Genomic DNA, 20346 nt, shown 5'->3' with positions numbered 1-20346 from the left:
TTTCAGGGGAACATCCTCTATCCACATTCAGTCTATCTTGTCACCTTCATTTTGCTCAACGATACCTCTTTTATGTTTACTATGCATCTCTTCCTCTTTTATTGCTTTGCTGAAAATTAGGCTGGCACATGATCAAAATATAAATATACATAAGGATAATTCATTCACCTGCTGGGTTAATGATCCTTTCTTCTTCCCCAGTTTCCTGCTGGTCTATGGGGTGGTGTCTGTCCTCCTCTTTAACAGAAAATGAAATAACTGTGGAAACACCTGTTAATAAACAAAAGCAAGAACAACAGATGATGAACGGAATGATTAACAATGCAAACATTCATCCCCAGTCACAAAGTTCTGGGTTTAACCCAGCGTTTTGTTGCCCACATCACCCCAGTTTGAACCCAGCCATATGCAAATCAGACTTGACCCTGTTCCCCATGGGAACAGTCCAGCCTGAACTGCCAGGCCAGGTCCGCTATGGACCAGATTCAAGCATCCTGGGACCGGTTTCGGGATATCACCCCTCATCAGCCAGGCTGGCTTGAATGCTGCGGCGGAGTGAGCACAGGACCCATGTCTGGGCATAATGTTCCCACTCAGGGCGACAAAAGCAAAAATACCAGATGGATGGAATGCTGAACAATGCTAACATTCACCCACGGTCACAAAGATCTGAGTTTAATCCATCGTTTATTTGCCCACCCGCTGCCCCAGTTTGGACCCAGTCATGTGCAAATCAGTCTTGACCCTGTTCTCCAAGGGAACAGTCCGGCCTGAATTGCAAGGCCAGGTCCTCCCCGGACCGGAATCAATCATCCTAGGACTGGTTTTGGGGTATCACCCCTCATCAGCTAGGCTAGCTTGAATACTGTGGTGCAGTGAGCATGGGGCCCATGTCTGGGCATACCCTTTCCACTTAGGGCAAACAAATGATGGATTATGCCCAGATCTTTGTGACTGGCAGTGAATGTTTGCACTGTTCAGCATTCCAGCCATCATCTGTTCTTTTTGCTGTTAATAAGCAAGTCAAATACGTAAAAAGATAAAACATCAAATACATTTTTTCAATAAATATATTATCTTTGTGTAAACTGTCATCTGATAGACATTCCCCATACATGATTAAAACATCACATGCTCCCTTCTGAGCAGGAAGATGCAATTAACTGATTATTGTTTCACCTGTTGGACTGCTGCCAGAGTCCATTCTCTCAATGTCATGATGCTCCACAGAATATACTTCTTCTTCTTCTTTTATGCACACTGAAATATCTAATGGTGTAACAGCATGCCCTGTTAAAAAAAAAAAAAAAAATTAAGTATTACAAACCATAAGAAAACCTTTTTGTAAAGGGGTAAAATGTTGAATAACATGACAGAAAAAATATCACCCTGTGCTCAAATATCAAAGGGTGTTTTCCACAGAGGTGGCACATACTCTCAAACTGCACTACACAAGCAAAAGAAGTGAGCTAATCAGACCCAGTAACATGCCTAGCCAAGCAACCCTGAGGACATTTTGAAAAGAATTGAGAACACGCTGCCAGCACAAATTAACAGAAAGTGACTAAAAACCCAAAGGTATTACAGACATTGGGCCAAGAGTCATGTCCATTGCTCATCTGATAAGAAACCTTTTCAAATACACATACAACACTGCATTACAAAATGTGGCTAACTGTTTGCAGCTCAAAGGTTTGTTGCCATAAAGGCAATTCAGATGGCTATCTACAACAAAATAAACTACCTAATTTTTGGAAAGAGTGGAAGATGACCTTTTCTGAATGCTAAGCATACTTTTTCACTGCTATGAACAAGTTTTGAGGAGAATGCATAGAGCTACAAATTGAAGGTATATACATTCATTAACTCAGCAGTTCCTAACTTTTTGACTTCTGTGGATCCCCACTTTATCATTATTGGAACCCGGGGATCCTCACTGAATCATTATTAGAATCCAGGGACCCCCCCCCCCAGTGATTCATTAATGGAAGCTGAGGACCCCAGCCTCAACACCGTTGATGATTTGAAATGCAAAACAACACACACAAAATACAGAACCAAGCATTCGTCAAACACATATATAAATGATAACACTTTATTTAAATTTGCAAACAAATATAATTAAAAATAAATAATTTTAATAGGAAGGGTTGAAGCTTTTCTAAATTCAATTGAAGTTACACATTATCCATACTATATTCTATTTGATACACCTGTACTGCTCCCACAAATAAACCTGCGGATACTAATTCAACTTTTAGCCTCCAATTTCAAATTCCTTGACAAATACAGTATGCTTTAACATTTTCTCTTGTACATTTAGTGACTTTTTTTTTTTAATATAAAATGTATTAATCTGTGCATAATATTTAATGCTCTAAGCAGTGGTGGACCCCTTGTAGAGGCCTCACTGACCGCTAGGGGTCCCCGGACGACAGGTTGGGAACCACTACATTAGCTCATTCAAATGAAACAAGCACTGTCAAAGCCAATGGACATGGTGTTGGATTCTAGCCTCCTAGCTGTAACGCCGCTCATTTTGCCATGGTTTTTATAAAATGTCTTTGTTGGGCGAGTTGCCGACCCGCACCAATATAAAAAAACAGATTCATGCTAAGGTCATTGCCTGAGTGGAATCACACTGCCTGCTCCAGCAGCTCTTGCAGCATGGGGCAGAGTTTCCAGCCTGAAAGCCATTGGGCCATAAAGCAATCCCCTGAGGACAGTGGGGCAGGATGTGTTTGGGAAGTGCCCAGACAAAGATTGGGCCAAGAGTGGACCCGTCGGAGCCTGAAGAAGGCCCGGCCTAGCACCCTCTAAGCTCTGATTGCCCAGATCTGTTATTGGATACATTACTGGTGACAAGTTTAAAAATGCTTTCTTTTTTGCTCTGCCTAACTTCGTAAAGAGCTGTTATTGAAGTGTAACTTAGCACTCTGATCTTCACATACTGAACAAATTTACTTCCGAGATCCAGCATAAGTTTTCCTACTTCTTGTGGCGCGAATACGCATAATGAGTAAATAGAAGACAGCTGAAGTTGCACAAGGATCGTAAAAGGATCAAATAACTGTTCTTTGAGTGTAATAGACAATCTAGTAGAGTAAGTGGAGACAATGTTAAAACCTCAGACACTCACAGTTGTCCCCTCATATGACAAACCAATTCCAAAGCTCATTTGTAGACCCCAAAAGAAAACCCCCAAATTATGCGATGCTTAAACCTCCTATGGAGGAAACGAAAATCAAACCAAGGCACAGGTTCATGCCCCGCAAGAAACAATAGCTCTGATCTTACCCTCCAAATGAAATAATGGTATCTGTCAAAAATAGATTTGATTCCTTGGCCCGTGAGAGGCCATCTAAAGAACTTTCTATGACCAAAGGATGCATAAGCCAAAAACCGGAATCTTCTCTGAAAACGAGGATTACCAATATCGCTGAAAGCATCAATTATTTAAAGGATGAAATTGCAGCCCTAAGATCAATATAGAGCAAATGTCTTCAAACTGGGGTGCGGGCCCCCCCTAGTGGGGCCTCAAGTGATCCCGGGGGGGCGCCAGGCTCTGGCCAAAAGAAACATTTTACAGATAGCAGGGCTTTTTTTAAGCAGAAGCATGTTACTGCATTGTTAAAAAGGTAACAGTACTTAACTGCAATGTTTAAATAGGTCTAGCCATATTTAAACATTGCAATCTTTCTAAAATAATTGCGAATAATTTTTTTTTGGGGGGGGGGGGACCCAAGGATTTTTATTTTTCAGCTGGAGGGGGCGCAGCATTAACAAGTTTGGAGACCACTGATATAGAGTGAAATTCCAAAATATAATTAAGTCCAGCACAGAGAACAAAGTGGATCATTTCAGCCAAAATAGTCATTGATGCTGTGACACAATTTGAGTTTTGGAACTACTTTACTAACCTACAAGGTAGGGATGGATCTGCCCCTGTGCAGGCCCGCTGTAGCTGAAGTTGAATGCCGGCACTTGAAAACAGAAGTATTAGTAGCTTCTCTCGCACAAGTGATCAATTACCCAGTAGTTCATCAATGCTCCATCAGTCAGGTGTGAATCAATATCAACTGCTAGAATGTTGGGACAACAATCCCACATGATACACTGTCCACAGCTGAATGCCTCATACTGAAGAATCTACTGTGAGTTTGGCCAAGTCAAATTCAGCAAATTATAAAATATACATGCACAACATGCAAAAGCTAAGTCCTGGCAAGAGAGAGGATGAACCATCACTGATTAACAAGATCATCAACTGGATTCATAAATATGTAATTACTGTGAGGTGTATAATCTAATATTGTTAAGGCCAGATGTTATGCTCCCCTGACGAGAATCTTGATTATATTGAATTTTGGCTAACTTATTTATGTGATGGAGTGATAGCCCTTGAACTACACTCTAATCCTTCTGACACATCCTTGAGCCGTTTGAAATACAATCTGCCCGATCCTAAAGTTAAGGAAAATGGTTCCCAAAAGCCAGCCTATTAAAGCAAAGAAGAGCTGCCCTGATCATGGATAAGGAGACATGATTTGGTGAACAATGATTTGTAAATAGTACCCATGCTCCAGTAATCAAATCAATGGGGGTGAAAAGCCTCCTATTATGGAACATACCAGGTCTCCAGGTGCCCTGAGCAAGTTAGAGATTTTGATTACTTGGGAATAAGGATAAATAACTTAGTCAGGAACTCACAGATCACCAATAGTGTATTGGAACTCCAACATGGATCAGCAGGCATCTGGACTGGATCTGGAAACTATTCATTAACTCCTTTAACCTATGCTTATTCCAAGAAACATGATCCACTAATCCAGTCCACAGATCTGTTTATTCCAGTTATTACGTGAACCCTAGTTCTACTAGTCAAGGTAGACCATGAGTCCAATGATATGGGTCAGAGCTTTGTTAAATTATCATGTAAAACAGCTGACTTGATTGATTCTTCTAAAATACTAGTTTTGAAATGTTGTAGCCCTAGGGGAAATTTGGCTTATGTAGCAAACCTATATATAATCATGGCACATGAATAAAATGTAGATTCTCCAACATTATCATTGTTAGAGTCTGTTATAGAAGCTAATCCCGACAAGATTCTGTTAAAAGTTGCAGGAGACTTGAATACAACATTCAAGCCACTGAATAAATCAGAGCACTTTTTTACTGAAGAGGAGGACATGAAATGGGGAATTCTGAAGGCTGATTTACCACCAATTAGTCAATGGAATAAGCGTTACGCATAAGAATTACGGTACATCTGGGTCTCAGAGCTTGTAATGGCCGAACTCCATCAGATCTACCTTAAAAACATAGAATCATGCCAAACGCACTAGCTGAGTTAATTATTTTTTGCCTGACCTTCGCCTCTCTTTTTCTCTAAAAGACATGACAGGCATTGAACACCCAGATACGGATCATAATGCTTTACATATATACTATTTAGGACTACTTAGCATGTACATCTATCATTTCTAACCCCTATCCAGTTAGAGAATATTAGCCTGTCAAACAATAAACATACACTTAAATGGTCCCAAATAAAGTCTTGCCCAGATAAGATTTCTCTTACACAACATGAGTTGCTAAGACTTCGAACATCCTATCCAAATGCAAATCTTGCACATATAGTAGTATAATGGCTATCATGAGTACCTGTTCCACGACCTTAGAGGTTTAATCACTAGGGTAGTAAGCATGGGTACCAGACCAACACCGAGGACAAAGTGGTCTATTAAGGAATGTAGAGACGCTACACTCACAAGTTAAGTCGATAAGAGGCAAGGTCCAGTCTGATATAAAAATAGCTAGGAAGAACTAACAAAAAATTGAGTGGGACAGGGGTATGTGTCAAGATTTAACAAACGCTGCCTGTGCAAGTAACCAAAATCATTTTGGCACCTTGTTGCCCATGGTAGCTTACATGTATCATTCAAAGTTGAGTTTTTTTTAATTGAGCCCAAGGTTTATGCAACTTAACAATTTCAATTACTGTTGATGACCATGAGTCGAAGAGTTGGTGTAGCGCATTTTCAGTTACACTGAATGAAACCTATGATGCTATCCTTAATACTTTGAGTGGGAAGGCTTCTGGCCCAGACAGAATCCCAGGAGACTCATATGTTGCTGATATGGGTTATGGTGACCCTATCTTACCGTTCTCAACATATTAACTAATAGCATTTTAGTGGGGGCAGAGATGCTAAAGTTTTGGTTTGGGGCAGAGATTATCCCTATCTTTAAAGAAGATGCACAGGATGATCCTCGAAATTACAGACCAATACGTTTTATAGACAGCTTACCAAAGATTATTTGCCAGTAGATGCTAACTAAATAAATTAATGATATGGATAAATTAAAACAAAGTTTTACCCATCTGCAGGTGAGTTTTCAGACTAAGATCAGCACCAAAGACCAGGCCTTCTGTATAATCTACTGGAAAACCGTCATGGTGCAGCAAGGGCAATTATACGTTGCCTTTGTAGACCCATGGTCGACCTATGACATGATTCCCGATCATAAGCTGTGGAAGTCGTCAAAGAACTTGGGAACTTCCCAAAAACCTCTTGTCCACTATAATTCCACTACATAATGATAACTATGCCTAAATTAGATGGGCACTGATGGGTAAGCTCTGTGACAAGATAAAGGTTGAAAAAGGGTTCAGGCAGGGACGTGTCCTAGCACCAATACTTTTTTTGCTTTTTACCAATGATGTGATTACATTTCTTGACATCTATGATAGTAAGCCTTTAAAAATAGGCTCCATGAAAATTCCAGCATTTTTATTTGCTAGTAACATGCTTTTGATATCGAAGACACCAGCCGGACTGGTGGCACTGGTTGACCTTTTCATCGAATTTTGTAAAATAAGTGGAATGGAACTAAATGTGTCAATAACAAAATACCTGACCTTAAACCCCTATAAATTTCACAGGGCTACTCTGAGAGCCAGCCCTCAGCAAACTGAGCAAGTTAGAGATTTTGATTACTTGGGAATAAGTAACTTAAGGGCTCATTACGACTTCGGTAGAGGGGATTACTCCGTCCCAAATGTGGCAGATATTCTGCCCGCCGTATTAAGAGTTCCATAGAATATAATGGACTCATAATTCGGCGGGCAGGATATCTGTCACATTTGGGACAGAGTAATCCCCTACGCCAAAGTCGTAATCAGGCCCTTAGTCTGGAACTCACAGATCACCAAGAGTGTACTGGAATTCCAACATGGATCAGCAGGTATTTTAAAAACTTTTAAGAAAACAAAACAATTGTACTGTTAGCCCACCTGTGGAAATTTACAGCATCAATGTTTTAGGTTCTGCAATTTATGGTGCTGAGCTATGGGGGAATGAGAACTTAACTATCCTGGTAATAACAGAAAACAAATTTTAAAATCCCTTGTTAACCTTTAACATAGTGCACCCTTAATCCCGCTGCTCATTGACTTGGGCCACCGCCCCCTTATTCATGTGTTAAATGCGAGACTCCTACTCTATTACATTATATGCCAGAGCTAGTTTCATATGAACTTGCTTTGAATGAACTCCAGTATAGTTTCAAATATCAAGGTATTTCCTGGCTTGCGTATGTAAGGGATTCTTTATTCCATCTGGGGTTATAAGAACTCTGGGATTCGCCATTGAGGTAACTTTGATCACAAAGTCGGCCTTGAAAGAAAGATCTTATAAAGTGCAATGGGAAGAAGATTAAGAAAATTTAACCCAGATTACCATCACACACATTTTTTTAGATTATAAATGTATTTTATCCCTCTGAGCCTATTTATATAATATATTGTCAGAATTATAGAAAACTCTTTATTCCAAATTCAGAAACAGAACTTTATCACTAATGGTGTTCTGTATGACTTGAGGTAGGCTAAAAACTGGAAGTGGGCTTTGTCAAGTATGTGGGCAAGTACCTGAAACGGTTTCACACTTCTTTTATGGGCGAGCACAAAGTGCTCTGTCCATTCTGTAATCTGTCTTTGGGCTTGAAACCACGCCCATGCCACGTCAGTCACTTACATTGGTTTGTGGGCTTGTCTTTTAAAATCCACTTGCTTTCATTTGTGAAAGGCATGCATACGTCATGCCTTTTCCAGTGTTTAGCCCACCTATTCAGCACCGGTAAAGTATCAAAAACATACGAGGCTCTATGTTTTCAGCCTGGAGTCCGGACTACTTTATCTGTTTATTTTCCACGCATCGCGTTTTTTTTTTTTTGCTTTACAACGCTAATAGCTCTAACTCGAACAGATGCGAGACCCGTTGCATTGAAAATGCTTGTTTGTGATGCTTATAATTCCCCATAGAAAAAGTCGACTTTTCCAATCTGCCGTCAATTGGGAGTCAGGCAACACTTAGAGGCCTTAAGAATACTAAGTTCAAGTAGTGACAAAGTTATAGTCCATAGTGTGGGAAAAATCCAGTCATCTGCGTGCATTAATTATATAAAAAAAAAAAAAAAAAAAATCCTGTGCACAACAAGCTGACCTATGATAAATCACTGTTTCTTTTTTTGATGTATCTGAAGAAACGTGATGAAACCGATTTTATTTTTTTATCTCACTGCAAAGCCTGAAACAATGTTTAAGCACACTTTTTCTGTTCTGTTTTATGGATTGCATTTCCAAAATAAACAATACAAAAATGAATTAATAAAAATATTTTTAGTCTCAAAAATGACACACTCCCATGGTAGTCCCTGCCACTGAAGGGAGCTACTCAGTGTGTGGTTGGACTCAGTCAATTCCCCATGCTTTAGAAAATGAAAAACAAGTGAATGACAACAGACCAATGAATTAACAGAGCTGGCTGAAAGCACCTATTTTATACATTTTGTTAGACCTGACAGCCTTAAGGTGGTCATCCCCCAACTTTTTGCAAGTCTCCTTCCACTTTTCTGACACAGTTTTTGCTGGTTTTAGGACTCTGTGCACTTTATCACTGCTAACTGGTGCTAAAGTACATATGTCCTCTCAAACATGGTGTAGGAAGTTGGCTCTGTATGTACTATTTCAAAGTAAGAAATAGCATGACAGAGTCCAAGGGTTCCCCTTAGAGGTAAGATAGTGGCAAAAAGAGATAATTCTAATGCTCTATTTTGTGGTAGTGTGGTCGAGCAGTAGGCTTATCAGAGGAGTAGTGTTAAGCATTTGTTGTACATACACAGGCAATAAATGAGGAACACACACTCAGAGACAATTCCAGGCCAATAGGTTTTTGTATAGAAAAATATATTTTCATAGTTTATTTTAAGAACCACAGGTTCAAGATTTACAAGTAATACTTCAAATGAAAGGTATTTCATATAGGAACTTTGAATTAGCAAAATAGCATATACAGTTTTCACATAAATGACATATAGCTATTTTAAAACTAGACAGTGCAATTTTCAACAGTTCCTGGGGGAGGTAAGTGTTTGTTAGTTTTTGCAGGTAAGTAAACCATCTACGGGCTTCAAGTTTGGGTCCAAGGTAGCCCACCGTTGGGGGTTCAGAGCCACCCCAAAGTTACCACACCAGCTGCTCAGGGCCGGTCAGGTGCAGAGGTCAAAGTGGTGCCCAAAACGCATAGGTTTCAATGGAGAAGGGGGTGCCCCGGTTCCAGTCTGCCAGCAGGTAAGTGCCCGCGTCTTCAAAGGGCAGACCAGGGGGGTTTTGTAGGGCACCGGGGGGGGGGGGGGGGGGGTTGACACAAGTCAACACAAAAAGTACACCCTCAGCAGCACGGGGGCGGCCGGGTGCAGTGTGCAAACAGGCGTCGGGTTCGCAATAGGATTCAGTGGGAGACCAAGGGGTCTCTTCAGCGATGCAAGCAGGCAAGGGGGCGGCTCCTCGGGGTAGCCACCACCTGGGCAAGGGAGAGGGCCACCTGGGGGTCGCTCCTGCACTGGAGGTCGGATCCTTCAGGTCCTGGAGGCTGCGGGTGCAGTGTCTTTACCAGGCGTCGGGACTTTGAAGCAGGCAGTCGCGGTCAAGGGGAGCCTCGGGATTCCCTCTGCAGGCGTCGCTGTGGGGGCTCAGGGGGGTCAACTCTGGCTACTCACGGTCTCGTAGTCGCCGGGGAGTCCTCCCTGTGGTGTTTGTTCTCCACAAGTCGAGCCGGGGGCGTCGGGTGCAGAGTGCAAAGTCTCACGCTTCCGGCGGAAAACGTGTGTTGTTTCAAAGTTGCTTCTTTGTTGCAAAGTTGCAGTCTTTGGGGAACAGAGCCGCTGTCCTTGGGAGTTCTTGGTCCTTCTAGATGCAGGGTAGTCCTCTGAGGCTTCAGAGGTTGCTGGACCCTGGGAACGCGTCGCTGGAGCAGTGTCTTTAGAAGTGGGGAGACAGGCTGGTACAGCTGGGGCCAAAGCAGTTGGTGTCTCCGTCTTCTCAGCAGGTTTTTCAGTTCAGCAGTCCTCTTCTTCTTAGGTTGCAGGAATATATCTTGCTGCGTTCTGGGAGCCCCTAAATACTGAATTTAGGGGGGTGTTTAGGTCTGGGGGTTAGTAGCCAATGGCTACTAGCCCTGAGGGTGGCTACACCCTCTTTGTGCCTCCTCCCTGAGGGGAGGGGGCACATCCCTATCCCTATTGGGGGAATACTCCATTTGCAAGATGGAGGATTTCTAAAAGTTAGAGTCACCTCAGCTCAGGACACCTTAGGGGCTGTCCTGACTGGCCAGTGACTCCTCCTTGTTTTTCTCATTATCTCCTCTGGCCTTGCTGCCAAAAGTGGGGCCGTGGCTGGAGGGGGCGGCCAACTCCACTACCTGGAGTGCCCTGGGGTGCTGTAACAAAGGGGGTGAGCCTTTGAGGCTCACCGCCAGGTGTTACAGTTCCTGCAGGGGGAGGTGAGAAGCACCTCCACCCAGTACAGGCTTTGTTACTAGCCACAGAGTGACAAAGGCACTCTCCCCATGTGGCCAGCAACATGTCTGGTGTGTGGCAGGCTGCTAAAACCAGTCAGCCTACACGGGTAGTTGGTTAAGGTTTCAGGGGGCACCTCTAAGATGCCCTCTGGGGTGTATGTTACAATAAAATGTACACTGGCATCAGTGTGCATTTATTGTGCTGAGAAGTTTGATACCAAACTTCACAGTTTTCAGTGTAGCCATTATGGTGCTGTGGAGTTCGTGCATGACAGACTCACAGACCATATACTCTTATGGCTACCCTGCACTTACAATGTCTAAGGTTTTGCTTAGACACTGTAGGGGCACAGTGCTCATGCACTTATGCCCTCACCTATGGTATAGTGCACGCTGCCTTAGGGCTGTAAGGCCTGCTAGAGGGGTGACTTATCTATACCTGTAGGCAGTGTGAGGTTGGCATGGCACCCTGAGGGGAGTGCCATGTCGACTTAGTCTTTTTATCCCCACCAGCACACACAAGCTGGCAAGCAGTGTGTCTGTGCTGAGTGAGGGGTCCCCAGGGTGGCCTAAGACATGCTGCAGCCCTTAGAGACCTTCCGTGGCATCAGGGCCCTTGGTACCAGGGGTACCAGTTACAAGGGACTTACCTGGATGCCAGGGTGTGCCAATTGTGGAAACAAAAGTACAGGTTAGGGAAAGAACACTGGTGCTGGGGCCTGATTAGCAGGCCTCAGCACACTTTCAAATCATAACTTGGCATCAGCAAAGGCAAAAAGTCAGGGGGTAACCATGCCAAGGAGGCATTTCCTTACACATGGTAACATTGGATCATACCCAACTGGCATATTTGATTTACTTGTACGCTACTAGTGGGCCTGCAGGACTGATTGTGCCACCCACATAAGTAGCCCCTTTACCATGTCTCAGGCCTGCCATTACAAGGCCTGTGTGTGCAGTTTTACTGCCACTTCAACTTGGCATTTAAAATCGATTGCCAAACCTTACACTCCCCTTTTGCCTCATACAACTCACACCTAAGGTAGGCCATTGGTAACCCATAAAACAGAGTGCTATGTAGGTGAAAGGCAGGACATGTACTTATGTGTTTTCCACTACGTTGAGGCCTCCTTCTTTAATAGACTAACATTGGGACAGTCCTCATATACTTTTGAGTGGTAGATTTTAATCTGGAAGGAGTAACCAGATCATATTTATGGATCAAATCTGTTTATTGATTTAAACGTATAAACATATAAAATACAGCACATCGCAGCTCAGCAGATAAAATGCACCACCGCGGCAGAGAAGCTCCAGATCTGCAGACAGGAGTCCCTCCGTTAAATCCCTGATCCATGCCCAAAGGGACCTCGCCGCCAGCCCACTTCCTTGCGATCCAATGAGCAGGTGGCTAACGCACAAAAGTCTTTCAAGCTGTGAGTCCCCCACATGATAAACCAAGCAAACACATAACTAAAAACACACCAACAGTGCTTCCCTTCAAGAGTCCATGTTGTCCTCCCGTCTCTCCGCTCCCCCGCCCCTCCCACATAGCCCCAGCCCTCCCAAATATCTCTCCAAACAGGCACTCTGACCAAGGTTCAAGTCAGCCCCAAAACTCTCAAATAAGCCGGGCATGTCAACTCTGTAAATTCTGTGGATAAAATCTGAAGAAATTGCCTCCATAATATGTCCAAGTCACCCACCCACTGCTGAGAGGTCAAGGTAAGCTTTTCCATTGCCAGGATAAACCACAGCTTCTGGAGCCAGGAGGCATATGTCGGTACCCTATCCATACCCCACACGGCTAGAAACAGCTGCAGCGCCGCATTGAGAGCCAGGGCCATCTGCCGCCCCTTTAGCGATCTCAGGGGAAAGGTGAGTGGATTGGGCAAACCCAGCAGAATGTACAATGGAAATCTAGGGATCGTAGTACGGAACGCTGTATCAATATCTATAATGCTCTCCCAATAACGATGGAGCTTGGGACAATGCCAGAGTAAATGCACAATCGTGTCCGTGCCTCCACACCCTGTCCAGCGGAGACTAGATCTGATGGGGTCCGATGCGTGTATCCTTGCTGGAGTATAATACCAGTAGGAAGCCACCTTATATGCTGTCTCTGTCCCCGCTGCATTATAGGCCGTATGATGTATTCTATAAAATATACTGTCCCACTCCTCATCCGAAAGTTCCCTCTCCAGCTCCCTCTCCCAACTCAACTGCCCCTTAGACTTAGGCGGGCGCTACTCCCCTTGCAGAAGCCAGTAAAGTTCTGAAATTACTCTTTTATCATCCTTCTTCATCAACAGCCATTTCTCGAACAGCGTAAGAGGCCTATCTATTAATGCTCTGTTAGCCGGCAACAGGGCCCAGTGCCGTATCTGATAATACATCAGCCTATCCGCCTCTAACAAGCCATACGCCTCCCTCATCTGATCAAAGGACAACACTCCTTGCTCATCAAAGAGGCTTCCCACCCTCTTGCAGCCCCCCTCGTACCACCGTCTCAAACCTTCCACACGGAGCCCAGACTCAAAGTCAGGATTCGCGCCTATGGGTGTCATCGGAGACGGAAAAGACATAAGCCCCGATCGAAAGGCCACCGCGTCCCAAATACGTAACGTTGCTCCCGTGATAAGGGAAGAATAAAGTCCCCCTGCCCTGTGCCGATGCCGGAGCCAAGGCTCCTTCCATATATGAGAGCCCGCCACCGCCTGATCCATAAAGCACCAATGTTTCTCAGTAAGTAGGTGACTCCACTCTAAAAGAAAACGCAACTGCGTTGCCTGAAAATATCACAAAAGGCAGGGATTCGCCAGCCCCCCCCTCGCCCTTAGGGCGATATAAAACCCATAGCGGGAGACGCGCCGGCCGACCCTCCCATACAAATCTCAGAACCACCGATTGAAGAGTTGCTATCTACAGAGGTGGTGGAGTCAGAGGAAACGCCTCGAACACAAAGTATACGCGGCAAGACTGTCATCTTCACTGCCACCACCCTACTCAGCCAGGACAGTTTGTGTCTCCCCCAAGACTCCAGGTCTCGCTGTACTTCACGAACTAACTTCGTGTAATTCAAGCTCGCAATCTTTGCAGCAGAAGTCGCCAACTCAACCCCTAGATAGGAAAGACGCGAAGACGACCAAAGAAAGGGGTATCTAGCTCTCAAGTCTTCTTCGTGGTCCAAGCTTACCGACAAACTGAGGACCTTGGACTTCTGCATATTCACCCGGAATCCGGAATCCGGAAACCTGGCCAAACTCAGCGATTATCTCCATAAGCGCAGACAGCGAAGTCGCAGGCTCCGCCAGGATGAGGATCACATCATCTGCATACAAGGTAATGAGATGGTGGTCACCTCCGAATTTCACACCGGAGACCAAGGGGCTCCAAGGGGCAAACGCTGCGCCAGGGGCTCCATATATAGCGCAAACAAGAGGGGAGAGAGCGGGCATCCCCGTCGAGTCCCGCGCCTGACAGGAAATGGCAAAGAAAGCACACCATTAATCCGGACCGCCGCCCTAGGAGACCAATAGACACATCGGATCCAAGACCTAAAACCGGGGCCCAGTCCGTAACGCTCCAGTACCCGGAAAAGATACAGCCAATGAACCCTATCGAACGCCTTCTCCGCGTCAATAGAGAGGAAAAGCGCCTCCCTACGGGATCGATCTATTTTGTCTAACAGATGCAGAAGCCGCTTCGTATTGTCGCTACATTGTCAGTTTGGTATAAAACCTGACTGATCCGGATCAATAAGACCTGGCATACAGAGATTAAGGCGATAGGCAAGAATTCCAATGAATAGCTTAGCATCTATATTCAGGAGCGAAATCGGCCTATATGAAGCGCACTCCTCTGGGTCTTTCCCCAGCTTATGTATAACTGCAATGGTAACGTCCAACATAGTAGGCGCCAGGGCCCCCGATGTCCGAAAATAATTGAAAAGCCGCACCAAAAGCGGTGCGAGTTCCACGCAAAAGGTCTTATAGAATGCCGTAAAACCATCAGGGCCAGGGGACTTCCCAACCTTTAGGCGTGAAATCGAAGATAAGACCTCTTCCGACCTTATCGGTTGGTCCAGAAAAGACGCCTCCTTCTCACCAAGAGGAGTGATTGCTATGCCCTCCAGAAAAGAATCCAGAGCCACACTGTCCCGCTCATCCGCCGCGTATAGCCCCGGTAAAACTCAGCAAACGCCTCTGGAATCTGATCACTCGTGCGCGCCTCCGTTCCGAAAGGAGACCGGACCAGTTTTATCGTCGACGCTGCGCTCGCAACCGGTGCGCCAAGAGCTCCCCGCACCTATTGCTCCCAATGTAATATTTATGCTTAAGTCGCACTACTGCATACTACGCCCTGTCCCAAGCTAGCCATTTCAGCTGCTGCCTCACCTTCTCCAATTCCCGCCAGATTCTGGGTTCGCCAGTAGATTAATGGGAACGCTCCAGTACGGCCACCCTCCGCTCCAGCTCCTCCCTTATCTCCCTCCTTGCTGTATTATCTCTCGCGGACAGCGCCATCACCTCGCCCCGCACCACCATCTTCAGAGCTTTCCACATAGTCTCCAAAGAAGTGCTCCTGTCGTCATTAAAGCTAAGATAGTCCGTGATCGCACGCCGGAGCGACTCCACCGTTGCCCCACTCTGGAACAAGAAATCCCTAAAGCGCCAGCCCGAAGTACCCACCCGGCCCACATCCATGGTAGCCTCTACAGTAATAGGAGCATGATCAGTCAAGGCTCGAGGCTCAATCGTGTCCTCCCTAACCCGGGAAATGAACTCCTGCGAGGCCAGAAAAAGATTGAGCTGTGCATTTGTCTTGGTTGCTGCTGAGTAAAAGGAATAATCCTGAAGCGTGGGATGCGCCTTCCTCCACACATCCTCCAAACCACATTCAGCCAGCCACTGACGCCCGTCGCCAACAACACCCCAGCCTGCCCAAAGCGGTGACCCAAGCGATCAAGCTCATTATCCATCACCAAGTTAAAATCTCCTCCCACCAAAATGGCGCCATCTGGCGAGTTAAGCATGGGGAAAACAGTCTGTCTCAGAAAGGCTTCCTGCTGGGCATTAGGAGCATACAGGGAAGCAATAGTAAAGGAGAAGGCCCCAACTCTTATTCTAATAGCCAGACACCTGCCTTGCACCTCATGTATTTTCCCCACTACTTCCCCAGAAAAGGTCCTCAAGAGCAGTATTGCTTCCCCAGTGTGTTTCGTAGTTGCTGAAGACCAGAATTGTCTAGGGAACCACTTTGAGAGCATGCGAAATGTGTCTTTATGCAATAAGTGTGTCTCCTGTAACAAACAAATAGGACTCCCCGATTTCTCAAGACCCGACAGGATCGCCAACCGCTTGGTTGGACTGTTAAGCCCGCGGACATTCAAGCTTAATCACTTAACTGTAAGCATTGCAAAGGGAAGATCGCTCAGGAGGGGAGGAGCTCCGCGGAGGGATCAAGACCCAAAACAACACCCCAGCCGCTCCGAACCACATGGCCAAACCGCTAAGACACCCAATGACCAGACTTCCTGGGAAGCATACCAACATACAACCACAACAGGTGCTCACAACATAAAAGTCCTCTCACACACATCCCTAAAGAGGACAAAGTCTCAGCAGGGCCGTAGAACCACACAAGTTTGTCAACCAAGTCCAGCAACTCCGCCGCCGAGGCCCCTCTCAAACGTCCAAAGGCCTGCAATAAAGCGACCCCTAGCAGTCCAGCCGTCCTCGGCCGCTCAGCGCTTGGGCACTTGTCCCAGCTGCCACGCTGCTCACTGCTGATTGGCGCTCCGACATCTGCTCCAATGCAGTAGGTCGCTGCTGTTTCCCTCTCCTCTCCTTTCTCCGCCAGCACGGACGATCCCCGCCGACGAGGCCCAGCTTCGCACCCAGATCCTGGTTATCCCCCTCCAAGCCCAGGGTCCGGTTCGCCTCCGATATTGACTTCACTTGGCGAAGCTAACCCCCCCCACATCGAAAGACAAGACGGAACGGGTGACCCCAAGAGTAAGACACATCATGTGCACGCAGATGCTCTGTAATAGGCTTAAATTCACGCCGCCACTGCAAAGTCCGAACCGAAAGGTCCTGAAATAATTGAAGCTGATGGCCTCTAAAGTGGACCTGCGGAAGATTGCGTGCCCGTTGCAATATGCTTTCTTTAAGTCCGTAGTTGTGGACACATGCCAGAATATCCGGCGGATGGTCCCCCGGCTCCACCAGCGTGGCCCACACGATGGACTCTATCCAGGGTAATCTCCTGGGCCTCCTCTAGGCCAAGGACCGAGCGGAACAGCACCACCACAAAGTCTCCAATGTCCTACTCAGCCTCGGTCGGCACCCCTCTAATGCGGATATTATGTCTGTGCGACCGATTCTCCAGGTCCTCCACCGCCATCTGAAGGAGATCCTGCTGCTCCCGCAAGCGTATGAACTCCTGTTGCAGGTCTGCCACCTCCTCACCACGGGAGATTTCACCCTCCTAAACCTGTGCCACCCGTTCACCGAGGGATGTAAGCTCAACTCGCAACTCCTTCACCTCTTGAGAAATGTCTCTACGGAGTTCCTGCAGATCACTCCGGAGCGAGTCGAACAAGGAGGAAAGGAAGCCCTTCGTGACAGGAGCCCCCTCGTCCTTTGCCATCTCCCCTCTTGCTTCTGAAAGCCTCGCAGCCGGCGGCCCCTCAGGCACCCCGCCCGGCTCCGGGCGTGCTCCGGTCAGCATGTCCCTTACTGTCCGATCCCACTTGGGCTTGGAAGCCGCCATCACTCCTGACCTCTTACTGCGATTGTACAAGCAACTCAGCCGTGGCCTCTTCACGTAGTCACCAGGGGACCAAGTCCCCCCTGGCCTCGCACTCCCACCAGCAGTCACTGACCTCTCCACTCCAGGGCAATCTGTGGCCCTCCTCCACGTCGCTGCCTGTCTCAGCTCTAATTAGGGCTACCGCGGGCCGCCTGCACCGCCGACTGGTGGCCCAGCCCCACCGCGTCGGTGAAAGCTGCACCGCACCAGCGCCAGGCAGCCCAAGAGCACCCCGGCCCGCTCACCATCTCGTCCGGGGGCTCCTCTCCAGGGGGCCAAGCAAGTCGGGCGCAACAGTCTCCAGGGCCCTGGCACTCGGCTCAGCACCGGGCCCCTGTAGTGGGCCACACCGCACCTCGGAAGCGCAGCACCCTCCCGGGCTGCCGCCACACCTCCGCGCACAGCCAACAGGCCGTCGGGCCCAAGGCCCACCACGCGGCCCGATCCGCCGCTCACCCCGCCTGCCGACAACAGGCGCTGAATCATACTGTCTCGGCCGTGGGGGGGCTCCCCGCATCCCACAGCACCAGGCGCTACAGCAGGGCACCACGGGCCAGCAAATTCCGGGGTCGCAAGGTGATCTCGGTGGCCTGGGCGGCAGAGCTCGGACCAACGCATCTGCTCACGCTGCCATCTTGGCCACGCCCCCACCAGATCATATTTAGTATGGCCAGAATGGTAATAGAAAATCCTGCTTATTGGTGGGGTTGGATTTATTGTCACTATTTCAGAAATGCCACTTTTAGAAAATGGGTATTTCTTTGCACTTAATACCATCTGTGCCTTACAGCCTGTCTCCAATCCACATCTGGTCTGTGCTGTTTGACAGCACCCTTGGGCATTTCACCCAGACAATCACAAACACAGGACACTCAGTCGCATCTACATACTGAATGGGTCTTCATGGGCTGGAAGGGTGGAAGGTCTCACACTTACATTTCAAAGGCCAGTGGCCTGCCCTCACACAAAGGATTGATAACCCCCACAGGGACCCTGGCAGACCGGACTGGGCTAAATGGGGAACTTGTGCACTTCAAAATCACTCTTTGTTGTTTCCTTCACTTCAAAGGCATTTTTGGGTACATAAACAAGATATCTGATCCCACCAACTCAGACACTTCTGGACTTACACCTGCACCCTGTCAGAGGAGCTGCCTGGCTGCACGAGGGACTCATCTGGACTGCTGTGTTGAAAAAGGAATGCTGCCCTGCTTGTTGTCCTGCTGGCCTTTGACTCTGGTGGAAGGACTCTGCCTTCCTCCTGAAGTGCTCTCCAAGGGCTTGAGCTTGCCTCCTGTTTCTGAAGACTCAGGGCCAACAAAGACTTCACCTCTTCAAGAAACTCCTTGTGCATCGAAAATCAACACCTGCAGAAATCGACGCAAAGCCGGCATTGCGGCTGAAAAATCAACACACAGCCGACTGGAACAACGCATCACGATTTCCCAACTGGAAATTCGACGCAGCACCTGCCCTGCAATGGGAAATGTGACGCATCGCCTACCGGATAGACGCAGCACCTGCTCCTTCTTCCAGCGCGTCAAAGATTTTCAACGCATTGTTCCTGGGTATCAAAATATCCCCGCATCGCAGTGAGGAACCAAGACTGCGTGCTGAAAAACGACATAAACCCTTGCAGCATGTAAAGAAACTGTGCCGTGCTGGAAAACCTTATTTTAACGTACATGTCCTCCTCTGCAGTCTCCGTGCGTTGTTATTTTTGACGCATCCCAGGTACTGTGTGCAGCAAAGAAACAACTGTTAATTTCTAAGGATTGAGACTCTTAAACCTTTTAAAAGTGATATTTCAGTTTGTGCTTATTGGATCTTTGCCGTTTTGATCTTGTTTTATTCAGATAAATATAATCTATTTTTCTAAACTTATGTGGTGTATATTTGTGGTGTTTTCACTGTCTTACTATATAATTTATTGCACAAATACTTTATACATTGCCTTCTAAGTTAAACCGGACTGCTCAGTGCCAAGCTACCAGAGAGTGGGCACAAGATAATTTGGATTGTGTTGTGACTTACCCTGACTAAAATTGTGGTCCCTATTTGGACAAGGGTGTATACCTCTCCTAACTAGAGACCCCATTTCTAACATTTCATTTCAGTAAAATCAAGAAGGTCTTGGCTAATGCCACACTAAAAAAGAAGCTTCTCTCACTTGCAGAGATGGGAGGGAAGGGTATAGTTACTCGTGATTCATTCTGAAATTTTACTTGCAGCACTTCCACAATTTACCTTTTATAGGATTCATTCTCATTTCTTGTTCTTCTACATCATAATGGTCGATCAGACAGACAGTGGCCGCTTCTTCGTTGCGCAAAGCAAAGTCAGTTTTAGGATATGGATATCCAGCTGAAGAGGATGAAAAAAAAAAAAAAAAAAAAAAGCAACATACACTTCTAAATGAAAAATACTGTAATTTATACATTAGAACACCTAACTATCTCAAAACTACACTGAACAAAAGATGACATTTTAAAGGTTTTAGGTTTAGCTTTATTGGTGCTTCAGCACCACTCATGTTAAACCTTACACGGAAATATGTTTTCTGAGTCAGGTTCGAATGCAGAATAATAGACTACGCGATTAGTGTTTGGCAAATAATGCGGTGCACTGTAAACTTTAGCTACTGCCTTTTCCTCTTATCAATGGC

At 46.4% G+C, this 20346-nt stretch overlaps 1 protein-coding gene across 7 annotated transcripts in view; it reads right to left on the bottom strand.

Moving 5' to 3' along the window:
- The window catches only part of LOC138295844 (zinc finger protein 544-like), a 374158-nt gene that overhangs the window by 311350 nt on the left and 42462 nt on the right, over positions 1 to 20346 (bottom strand). For all 7 annotated transcript variants that reach the window (XM_069234415.1, XM_069234420.1, XM_069234416.1 and 4 more), the window contains exons 7-9: positions 19929 to 20045; positions 1180 to 1290; positions 169 to 270 (exon numbers count right to left, since the gene is read on the bottom strand). In XM_069234415.1, the coding sequence (XP_069090516.1) occupies positions 169 to 270; positions 1180 to 1290; positions 19929 to 20045 (330 nt within the window). The remainder of the gene's footprint in view (positions 1 to 168; positions 271 to 1179; positions 1291 to 19928; positions 20046 to 20346) is intronic.

Source organism: Pleurodeles waltl, chromosome 5 (genome assembly GCF_031143425.1).
Source record: "Pleurodeles waltl isolate 20211129_DDA chromosome 5, aPleWal1.hap1.20221129, whole genome shotgun sequence".
NCBI lineage: Eukaryota > Metazoa > Chordata > Amphibia > Caudata > Salamandridae > Pleurodeles > Pleurodeles waltl.
The sequence above is the reverse complement of the archived record's forward strand: the minus strand, read 5'-3'. Positions and strand labels throughout refer to the sequence as shown.